This window comes from Austrofundulus limnaeus, unplaced genomic scaffold (genome assembly GCF_001266775.1).
Source record: "Austrofundulus limnaeus strain Quisiro unplaced genomic scaffold, Austrofundulus_limnaeus-1.0 Scaffold125, whole genome shotgun sequence".
Taxonomy (NCBI): domain Eukaryota; kingdom Metazoa; phylum Chordata; class Actinopteri; order Cyprinodontiformes; family Rivulidae; genus Austrofundulus; species Austrofundulus limnaeus.
This window is the reverse complement of record NW_013952527.1, coordinates 266,973-277,770: the sequence shown is the minus strand read 5'-3', so window position 1 is coordinate 277,770 and position 10,798 is coordinate 266,973. Positions and strand designations below refer to the sequence as shown.

General features: G+C 40.2%; 1 protein-coding gene across 2 annotated transcripts in view; it reads left to right on the top strand.

The window, feature by feature from the left end:
- The window catches only part of LOC106522264 (histone deacetylase 4), a 134,781-nt gene that overhangs the window by 96,918 nt on the left and 27,065 nt on the right, over positions 1-10,798 (top strand). For both annotated transcript variants that reach the window (XM_014015213.1, XM_014015214.1), the window contains 5 exons: positions 1,379-1,651; positions 4,839-5,025; positions 5,121-5,254; positions 6,195-6,297; positions 7,029-7,075. In XM_014015213.1, coding sequence (XP_013870667.1) covers positions 1,379-1,651; positions 4,839-5,025; positions 5,121-5,254; positions 6,195-6,297; positions 7,029-7,075 — 744 coding nt within the window. The remainder of the gene's footprint in view (positions 1-1,378; positions 1,652-4,838; positions 5,026-5,120; positions 5,255-6,194; positions 6,298-7,028; positions 7,076-10,798) is intronic.

The following is a 10,798-nucleotide window of genomic DNA, read 5'->3' as shown; positions in this document are numbered from 1 at the left end:
CCATCCATCCATCCATCCATCCATCCACCCATCCATCCATCCATCCATCCATCCATCCACCCATCCATCCATCCATCCATCCATCCATCCACCCACCCATCCATCCATCCATCCATCCATCCACCCAGCCATCCATCCATCCATCCATCCATCCATCCACCCACCCATCCATCCATCCATCCATCCATCCACCCAGCCATCCATCCATCCATCCATCCATCCATCCACCCAGCCAGCCAGCCAGCCAGCCAGCCTTTATCTTCCACTTTATCCAAAGTTGGGTCGTGGTGGCAGCAGCTTGAGCAGTGATGCCCAGACCTCTCTTTCCCCAGCTACCTCTTCCAACTCTTCTGGGAAGACTCCAAGGTGTTCCCAGGCCAGCCGAGAGACATAGTCTCTCCAGCATGTCCTGGGTCTTCCTCTGGGTCTCCTCCCAGGTGGACATGTCTGAAGCACCTCCCCAGGGATGCATCCAGGAGGCATCCTTACCAGATGCCCGAACCACCTCAACTGGCTCCTCTTGATATGGAGGAGCGGTATCTCTACTCTGAGTCCCTCCCGGATAAATGAACTTCTTACCCCATCTCTGAGGGAGTGTTCAGCTACCCTTTGGAGAATAATTTCAACCCCTCGTATCCGTGATATTGTTCTTTCAGTCACAAACCAAAGCTCATGACCATACTGTAGGTGAGGGTAGGAACGCAGACTAATCGGTAAACAGAGGGCTTTGCCTTACAGCTCAGCTCCCTCTTCCCCGCAACAATCTGTCTATCAGTCTCACACTCCATTCTTCCCTCACTCGTGAACAAGACCCCAAGACCACCTTAGCAGACTACTTTTAATGCAGAGGAGCAGCAGCTCTCCAGCTGGTGGTCTGAGCTTACGTCAACCATGAGTTGAGTGACGGTAGAGTCCCCCCACTTTAGGTTAGTCAGGGGATTTGGTTGCCTTYGTGTGTGGGAGGTTTGAAAGTAGGTATAATTCTGGCCCTGGAGTCCAGAGTTCAGATCCGGTTTATCTCTGTGTACCAAACGTCAGAGGGGATGGGTAATGTTAGCTTTTTGTTTAGTTAAACTTTAGGTCTTTTACATTGTTTTTGTTCTCAGTCTGATCATTCATCTATTTTTGGAATGAAATGATCACTAGTAAACACACAAGGTTGTTCCTCATTCATCTCACTCTCACTTGTTTTGTCAGTTAAAACCATTGTTTCATTGCGCCAATGGCTCTAAAGACAAATCCTCTTAAACTCAGGATTTTTAATTTTTTTTCTCTGTCATTAACCTTCAAGGCCCTGTCACACTATGACATTTTAGACAAATTGTGCCAACTTATGAAAACCTTTTTTTGTTTGTTTGTGTGTTTGTTTCTCCTCCAGATCATGTCCAAGCCCGGCGATCAGGTATCCCCTGCAGGTTCCAGCGCTTCAGTGTCGAGTCGACAACATCAGAGTCACCCAGAGGAGACCGAAGAGGAGCTCAGGGAGCACCAAGGACTCTCCTCATCCTCATCGTCGTCTTCTTCTTCGTCAATGCCTGAGACGGGGTTAATACGGGGACTGGTCATCAAGCAGGAACCCCCTGACCACCAGGAGCAAGAAGAAAGGGACCAGAGGGAAAGACAGTCAGAGCAAGACTTCCTGTTTAAACAGGTAGGATGTGAAGGGAGAGGGGCTGATGGGAGAGAGTCGAGTCTTTCCAAATTTTTTCCAAGTTTTTTTTTTTTTTTTTTGCAAAAACTGCAAAACTTCAGACCCGTCAGCACCTAATGATAGCAACTAATCATGGCTCAAAAAGAGGTTATTATAGTTAGATATACACAAATTTTTTAAACATTTTTTGGGAGTCTCTTTGGTAAATAACGATATATCAGGCAGGGCTGTGTATTGGCAAGAATTTGGCGATACGATACATATCATGACAGGGATCGCGATACGATATATTTCAATATGTTGTAATCCTGTAAGCAAGGTGATATATTTTGATATATTGACATTTTTTGTCCAAAAAATTGTATTTAAAAATAAAACAGTATGTTTTATATGGATTTTTATTGTATCATATTTCTTATTTCATATATGTTTTCAATTATTAGACTAAATGTACCATTAAATAGTTTGATAGTATATTTGTGTCAGCTTTTAGATTTTAAAATTAATTTATTATAAAAACATGGCCACCCAACACACTAACAATAGCCTATATTTTGTCCTAAAGTTCAGTAAACGGATGACATGAAGCTGATGCACACAGTCTGTTGTCGGCTGTCATGGGGCACCTCCCCAGCAGTCATTTCAATGCACTGTGTTTCATATGGTTGTTGCATTTGGTCACTTCAGTACTGTACCTCGGGGACCCCCTGAGTTTGAGGCACTAGACAAATGCCCGCCTTTCATAACATGAAGGCTGACTACAGTTGGGAGAAAGAGCGTCCTGAACAGGACACTTAAATTTGGCTTAAAATTCGGAGAATCCAGCCAATAAGGGACTGTTGGTTAATTTACCTCAGTTTAGATGGCAGCAGTTGTCAATCTAATCCGCTCAGATTAAGCCATCGGCGCATGATGCTTATGTTTACTCACAATGCTGATGTCTTAGCTACCGTTATACTCTCTGGCTCCTCAGTACTGGGAGAGCCAAACGAATGGCTGACTGCTGCCAACTAGTGGTCGGAGTTCTAAACTACAACTCAAAAATGAACTGTTGGCATGAAAGTTTACATTTTAAACCTTAATTAAAAATCAATACAGAGCTTTAGAAAATCGATACAGTATTGGTAAATTGAATATCACGATATTTCATTGTATCAATTTTTTCTTATACCCCTAATATCAGGTCGGGGAGAAACCAAATATAGAAAAAGAGTACATATGATTGAGTCAGTTAAATCGGATCTCGCTACATTGCAAAAAATGTCCACCTAACCAAGTTCTAAAATCTTATATCCAGCCAAAACAATCTTTTTGATCTTGTTTTGAGACTGATTTACTAAACAAGAACTGATTGTGTAAGAATAATAATCTTGTTTTCAGAATGTGTGAGATTATTTGTCTTGCTAGCCTGAAAATTTGACTCAAATTAAGTCAAACATTTCTGCCAGTGGAGTAAGAAAATTTTACTTGGTAAGTTTCTTAAAATTCTTGATTTGACTCAATTTTTTTCTTATTTCAAGAATCTTACCAAGCAAAATTTTCTTACTCCGTTGGCAGAAATGTTTTACTTAAAATGAGACAATTTTTCAGGCTAACAAGACAAATAATCTTACACATTCTGAAAACAAGATTATTATTCTTACACAGTCAGTTCTTGTTTAGTAAATCAGTCTCAAAACAAGATCAAAAAGACTTTTTGGCTGATATAAGGTTTTAAAACTTGGTTAGGTGGACATTTTTTGCAGTGAACAAAGATTCCAAAAAATAAACATGTTTTTCATCCTGTCACAGACTTTTGAGGGTTTCTGAAAATCACGAGCTGTTTTTGTGATTACAAAACTGTATCCTGGACCATAAACATAATCTTGTTGCCTACCTTCACCCACATTGTAGCTGCCTCTGCAAGCTTTGCAGCCACCTTGGCAGCTGCCTCCATGTTTATGTTTTAATCTGTTGGAGTACACTTCAGAAATTTTGTAGGAATGTTTCTATCATCGGTGTGCTTTTTTTTTTTTAGACATGGACATTCAAAAGTTGCTAGATCATTATAATGATCATTTGCCAGCTTATCTTCCACAGTCACAGCACAGGAGCAGACTGACTTTAGAAAGCAGCTTGCATAACTTCAGCTTCATTTCAAAACAATCACGTGCGAAAAATGAAAAGATGGAACGATGACCTCTTCTTTCACATTTGCATGCGTTTCAGATTTGATTGTAACAGATGACTTCATCTTGTCCCACCGTGTGAGTTTGTGAAAACTTGGAAGTGTCAACGCGGCGGCTTGTTTTCCGATCGAAAAGCCCCCCACAGATTTAAAACACGACTCTTGTTACTGTAGCTGTGACAGATGGAGCTGAAACATTACACCCTTCTTTCCATCTGCCCGTCTTCTCAAATGACTTTTCATCTCTCTTACCAGCATAATTTTAGATGCATTATTTTTTTTATCTGCGTCCCAGAAAATGGAGAAAGAAAACAAACTGCACATGCTGCGCTAAGTCTTAAAACCAGCTTAAAGCATGCTCCCACTCCCAAAGTTGTCCCGAGCTGCACTATAAATACCGTGCACGCAAAAATACTCTGTTACATAACCCTCAGTTTTCAGTTCTACATTATGTCTTTGAGGCGCGCGACGTGCATTCTCCCTCCGTTTTACTCTACGCTCTCAGACAATCAGGACACCGTGTCCTTATCTGTCCGACCCAACCCTGCTGTCTGCTCAGCCAAATTCAATCAGGCACTCCTCTCACTGTCACCATGGCGCCCGTACACTAGTGCAGGCAGACACACCCATCAGAACAGTGCAGCACTTAGGCTCGGCGAGAGTGAAAAGGAGCTCTAAAAGGTTCAAAAKAGGTGCACAAAGTTATTTTTTAGGTGCTTTTMTCGAATTCTSTCTAATAGTTTCAGGAGTAATAGTAAACACTTGTTCGATAACTATTAGATTATGCTTGTTTCTTTTTGTAAATACACAGAATGTCAGTAAAATAAAAAGTGGTTCTGGATAAATGGTATTAATGGCTTTTTGCCTAAAGGTAGATGCAAAGCTAGCATCAAATATTGCTGCTCCAACTTGGTGTCWTTGTTGAATTATCATGAGATGTGCAGCATTTGGTGCCCTCTGCTGGTGTCGTTGTTGTACTGCAGTGTGATGCTGACAGAGTGTATTTGTGTGTGAGCGCAGCAGGCCTTGCTCTTAGAGCAGCAGCGGATCCACCAAYTGAGGAACTACCGAGCCTCCATGGAAGCAGCAGGGTTACCAGTCAGTGTGGCTGTGCACCGTCCTCTGACCCGGGCTCGGTCCTCTCCGGACACCGCCTCCTTCCCCATTATAGTCCAGGAGCCACCAGTAAAGCACCGATTTACTACAGGTCTGTAGGAAACGTGTTTCTCGCAGATATCGACAGGAAGAAGGTTTCTTCCTTACATGAACTAATGAGAGAAAGCCGTTTCTTGTGCTTTGCAGGTCTGGTGTACGACGCTTTGATGCAGAAACACCAGTGCGTCTGCGGCAACGCCACTATTCACCCAGAACACGCCGGCCGAATTCAGAGTATCTGGTCCAGACTGCAGGAAACAGGTCTCAGGTCACAGTGTGAGGTGAGAACGGATCAGAGACGGCTATCTTATGACTCCAAGAAATAATTATTTCTCAACTGCTCTTGCTTTGTAATTTAAACACATTTGTTTTTGAATTTTTGTTGCAGACTGGCTCGTAATAGTAAAMATTGGTGAGGAGAATGTGTAATTGAAAAGACAGGTTCTAAATTAGAGATAACAAAGGATGTTGAAAAATAATCAATTTTAGCACAAACAGATTTTGAGATCCTTCATTGAAGGTGACTTATCACCTTTATGGTCAAAGATTTTCYATTGCTACCAATGWGGGCGCAACTCCTGCWTTGGTACAGCACCTGGCATTCCCAGGAGGTCTCTTATCCAAGTACTAACCAGGTCCGACCCCGCTTAGATTCTGAGATCAGATGAGATCTGGTGTGTTCAGGGTGGGCATTTTCCCAATGCCCAATTAAATTATTAGACTTAAAAAAAAAAAGTAAACCAAAAAAATTGCAATTAATTTGTTTTAGGATTTTGATGTGATGTTAAAGTTGAAAAAAAAAAGATATGTTATTTATTAATATTATGATGCATATTGTATTTTGGAGAGAGAAAAATGTTGATTTTTTTTACCTGTTTTATTTATTTATTTATTTATTTATTTATTTATTTATTTATTTATTTATTGTCATCCATAAGTTCTGGGAGGATCAGTTGACTTTAAGTTGCTGTTTCAACTTTTCACCACAAGAGGGCACTGTTAATTCAAATATCAAGTCTGTTCATTATCTGAGTAAAGCATTTAGAAATGAGGAGTTTTAAACCTGTTTTATTATTAGTTTGCCTACCTGACACCTGTTGAACCAAACATTTTCTTCTTCTTCTTAATAACTAGAATCTTGATGTTMGCTGAGGGATATTATTTAGGCTACAATCCTCTCTCCCACCTAATCTGTAATCTTCATTTTCATCCTGTTCTCAGTGTATCCGAGGTCGGAAGGCGTCGCAGGAGGAGTTACAAACAGTCCACTCTGAGGCCCACGTCTTGTTGTATGGAACCAACCCACTGCGACAGAAACTGGACAGTAAGGCTTCATTTTCCTTTATGTATTCAAAAATTACACCTGTTCCAAACAAGTGCTCATCCTCCACCTAAAGTATCCAYGTTTTGCACTTTTATTCCTTTAAACTTTGTACATCTTATCACTGATAAACAGAAATATTGAGGTTAAAGTAAAACATGTTGTACAGATCGTTAAACAAGCTGTTTGTGCAACAATCAGGATTTGATCAAATTAGGAATGTTCGGCTCCTGTATGGTGAAAATGCGTTTAATTTTATGCAKTTAGGTGCATGAAATGGTTTTAGTTCCGCAGAACAGTGATTGGTGTTCGTTTTCTATTTAAAACAGCTCAAGCAGACTTGAAAACCTCACAGAACCATTGTGAGTATTTCTGCAGACGTAAAGGCTTGTTTTGGTGACGGAAATTGTATTTTTACAAAACATTTGAAAGGAGTTCGGCTAAATAAGCCGACTAATCTTTGCTTACTGATCTCAGGGTCGGAACAGAACCCTTTTTCCCGCCGTCTTCCCGAGGCTCCCCTTGATTGTGAGGTCAACGGGATCCTATTTTTTTCCCACCTCCCCAAATTAAAGCGTCTCCCCCGTGTGCTCTCGTAGTTAGATAAGGTCAGAAAGTCAAACGCTGGGTTTTAGGGGTCGTTTGGACCCTTGGGTGCACAGAGTTACCTCTTCACCTTTTCTTTTTTTTTCCCTCCTGACTTATATTGTGATTTGTCATCTCCTTTTCCTCAGGTTCTGTAAATCCCATGTTTGTGAGGTTACCCTGCGGAGGCATCGGGGTAAGTGACTCATGTTGACTTTGGTTTTGATTCATTTGACAAATATTCTCAGTCTAATTAAAGTGTTAGKAACTAGCATGTGTGTAATGTTTCTTCCAGGCTGCCATTTGTAGTCACACGGTTTAATATTTCAGTGGAAAATCTTTTTTTGTTCAACAACGTTGTTCTGATTGTATCAATATTCATCCAGTTGTGCTCCGCCTCACTCAGGACTGAAGCAAACAGTTTCAGNGACTGTATGTTTGCGTGATCGGACGTTTATTTTTTTGCCATGCCAGTGATTTTGATCGCTGACATAAAGTATTAATTGTTGCAAAGTACGAAATCAAACATAAAAATGTTATTCGGAGCTGTTTGATGCAGTTTGAAAGAGACCGTGCAGTTCTGAAACGTGGGTACGCGCTCAGTGTAAACAAAGTGTTGGACTGAATCCGCGGGAAACCACGAGGAAAAGCTTGAGTCACATGATGGAGCTGCGTTAGTCCGGATGTAGTCTGGGCAGGTAAATAAACCCGGTGGAATCTGACAAACAAGTCTGGTAAACAAGGGCTAGTTATCAGTTAATCACAAGTTTAATTTCATTTATTTTATATTTAAGGACATTTTAACCATTGCTATGAGAAAAATATTGTGCATGTTTAGTTTCTGACTGATTTCTTTTTATTATTTTTTCAGTCCAGTCTTCATGACTTTGCATTTAGTACCTTTAAAACAGGAAGTGATGTTTTTCTTTCATCTGTATATTTACTGGTTCATGTTGACTTTACAGATTTGTAAAAACCCATCAGGCCTCCTTCAGGTTATCTCTCAATCCCTTTCACTTTCTTTCTCCCCACTTTGTGGAGAAAAATGTCGGTGAGTATGGAGGATCGAAACTGTCATAATTAGAAATAAAAGCAGAAATATATAAATGGACCAATAAATAAAAAAAATTCACCAGTTTAGCTTAAAGTTTAGTTTAAAACAAAGGCAAGGAGGAAAACACAAACCTGTGTCTTTGTTTTTGTCTAAACCTTGAACTTAAAGCTAAACTGATCAGCACAAGCATGCACAGTAGATCTGCACTTGGCTCCTGCTCCTTCCTCTCTGTTGACCAATAGGAGAGGAGCTGGCCCAAGAAGGTCCGCCCACCATATTTGCATAATGAGGCAGGAATGCATAAGGTAAAGTGAAAACAGTAGACAGAGAAATGTTAAATGGAAATAAAACATTTAAGAGACACAAAAAGGAGAAATAAAAATATATATTTTAAAACAGTAAAATGTAAATTATGTGCTAAAATAAGTAATTTATTGCAACTAAGCTGGGGAAATGAATATGAAGGTCAATTAAATTATAAAACATGAGGTAAAATTCTCATTTTTAAATTTAATTGATTAGTTTTAAGTGTATTTATTTATTTGTTGGTCCGTTTATATATTTATGCTTTTATTTTTAARTATGTCCGTTTTGGGCCTCCATAGATGAGGAGGGGTGTAAGCTGCCTGAGCTCTGTGCTGGTCTGTTTTTTATAATGGCAAATGGGACCAAATTGTTGTCTTCCTGTCAAACGCTCACATACAAGTCATACACATAAGGGGGGGTTGAAATTAGGCTGTCGGACTGTGGAGAGCCGTCGTTTTGTCACAGCAGCACGTTCCCCCTTTTTTCTAGCTTTTACTTACTGATTAACTTTTTTGTCTGGTTGAAAGCATCAACACAGGAAACAATAATCCTCTTTCTGCTTCAGAACATCACCTGTTTGCTCCTGTTAATCTGATTTTTGTAAAACAATTCAGTTTCACATTTACTCTTTTTTTTCTTAACTCAGATTTTCCATCTTCACTTTTGGTCCCATTAGACCCTCATCAGCAGCTACGCTTCCTCCCTCCGTCCTTTATTTAGTTTTGTTCAATCTCTGGTAAATGCCCCGCAGTTTTATTTGATGACAGTCCTTTTTGGCGCAGCTAAAAAGAGGCCTTTTTTTTCTCCTCTGTGGATGTTATTATGGAGTAATCATCCAGCCTTGATGAGTTCCTTCTCCAGAGACAGGAGGAACGTGGGGCTGGCTGGCTGGATGAAGCGTGGCTCACTGATTGGTCGCTGAATAAAATAAAAACATGGATGTTCAGCTGAGAATATTTGGCCGTCCCAGACAGCAGAAAGGGACGGACAGGTTAAAGTGAACATATTGAAAAGCTGAAGGTTTACATCAGGAGATGTTGCCGGAGTTCTGGTTCGGGCMACTCTGCACATGTGTTCCCAGACCTTTAGCTTTTCTTCTCTTCCTCTGCCAGCGTCTTCGCTGTGTGTTTATCATGCGCTCCATCTGCCGGCAGTATCTGCCATGCTTGATGGAGGGTGTGTATATTATCCCGTGTCCAATCAATCACGTAACATATTCTGGACTTTTTTTTTTTTTGGCTTTGGTGCGTTTGTGTGTGTGTAGTGTAGTGTTGTGATGGAGGCTGAGGGCCAGCCGTGCCTCAGCATTAATCAGGTTTGACCACTAAATGAATGGTTGACCTGTGGTTCAGTGTTCTCAAACACAAACACACATGTACTGTACGTGCAATCATCCTGGGAAAAAAAACATTTGATGCAAGGTTTCAAAAAGTAAATAAAAGTTGTTTTAAAKGTGTATTCARGTATAARAATAATATTTTAGTCTCATTCTAGWTYAACCTAAAAACTTAATTGCTCACCTTGAAAGGTGAAAGATGGACAATATTTTTTTACAACTGATTAATATCTTGAATCAGGTTGAAACTAACCCGATTCAAGATGGCCACTACCGCTAAATAACTTTAAGAAACACAATAATAGCTGCAGTTTAATTCATTTTACAGATTTTGTAATTATATGTTGGTTTGGTAGTAGCTGAGCATCATCCTTAACATGTTCTCTGTGCCTTTGCATCATTTCGGACGTCTTTTCCTGACCGGGCTGAAGACGTGGCAGGCCATAAATGATCATAATTCCTCCCTCTCCCCTCCCACAGATCATATAAAGTATATAAACGACAATAAAGATGGCTGGATATTGTGTTATTTTTTTACTCGGCGRTCAATGTTGTGTTGGGTGAACAGTCTGCGGAGGAAAAACGTTTTTTTTTTTGTTAACGGTGGTGATGGGAGAAAGATGTAGACATCACAATGTTCAATAGAATAAAACCAGCTGCTGTTCTAGCTCTTTAAACAACAGGCGACRAACAAATCATTAAAAAAAAATAACCTGAAGAAGGAAGATCGGCTCTGGTCCTGCTCCTCATGAACAAACACACCCATGAAGTTCTGACCAATCACACACTCCGAGCCGCAAGGTCCGTGTCGCAGAGTTCTGACAGGGGGCAATGCACACAATGGCTGTCACTGGGGGCTAGCAGAGGAACAGCAGACAGAAGTTACGCAATTCTTTGTCATTCAGCCGGGAGAATATGCGACTTGAAGTGTAGACCAGCTTAAGTCAATTTATTGTCAAATCGGCATAATGTACAGGACTCTGGTGCAAAAAAGCATACAAAATAAACAGTTAACATAAAGCATAAAAGTAAAAATATGTAAAATAAATTTAACAGGATAAAGTGTGTATTAGGGTTCCTGGTATTAGCAGGAACCCTAATGTACAGCTGGTAAAATAAGTATTGAAAACGTCAACATTTTTCTCAGTAAATATATTACTAGAGGTGATAATGACATGAAATTTTCACCAGATGTTGGTAACAACCCAAGTGATCCATACATA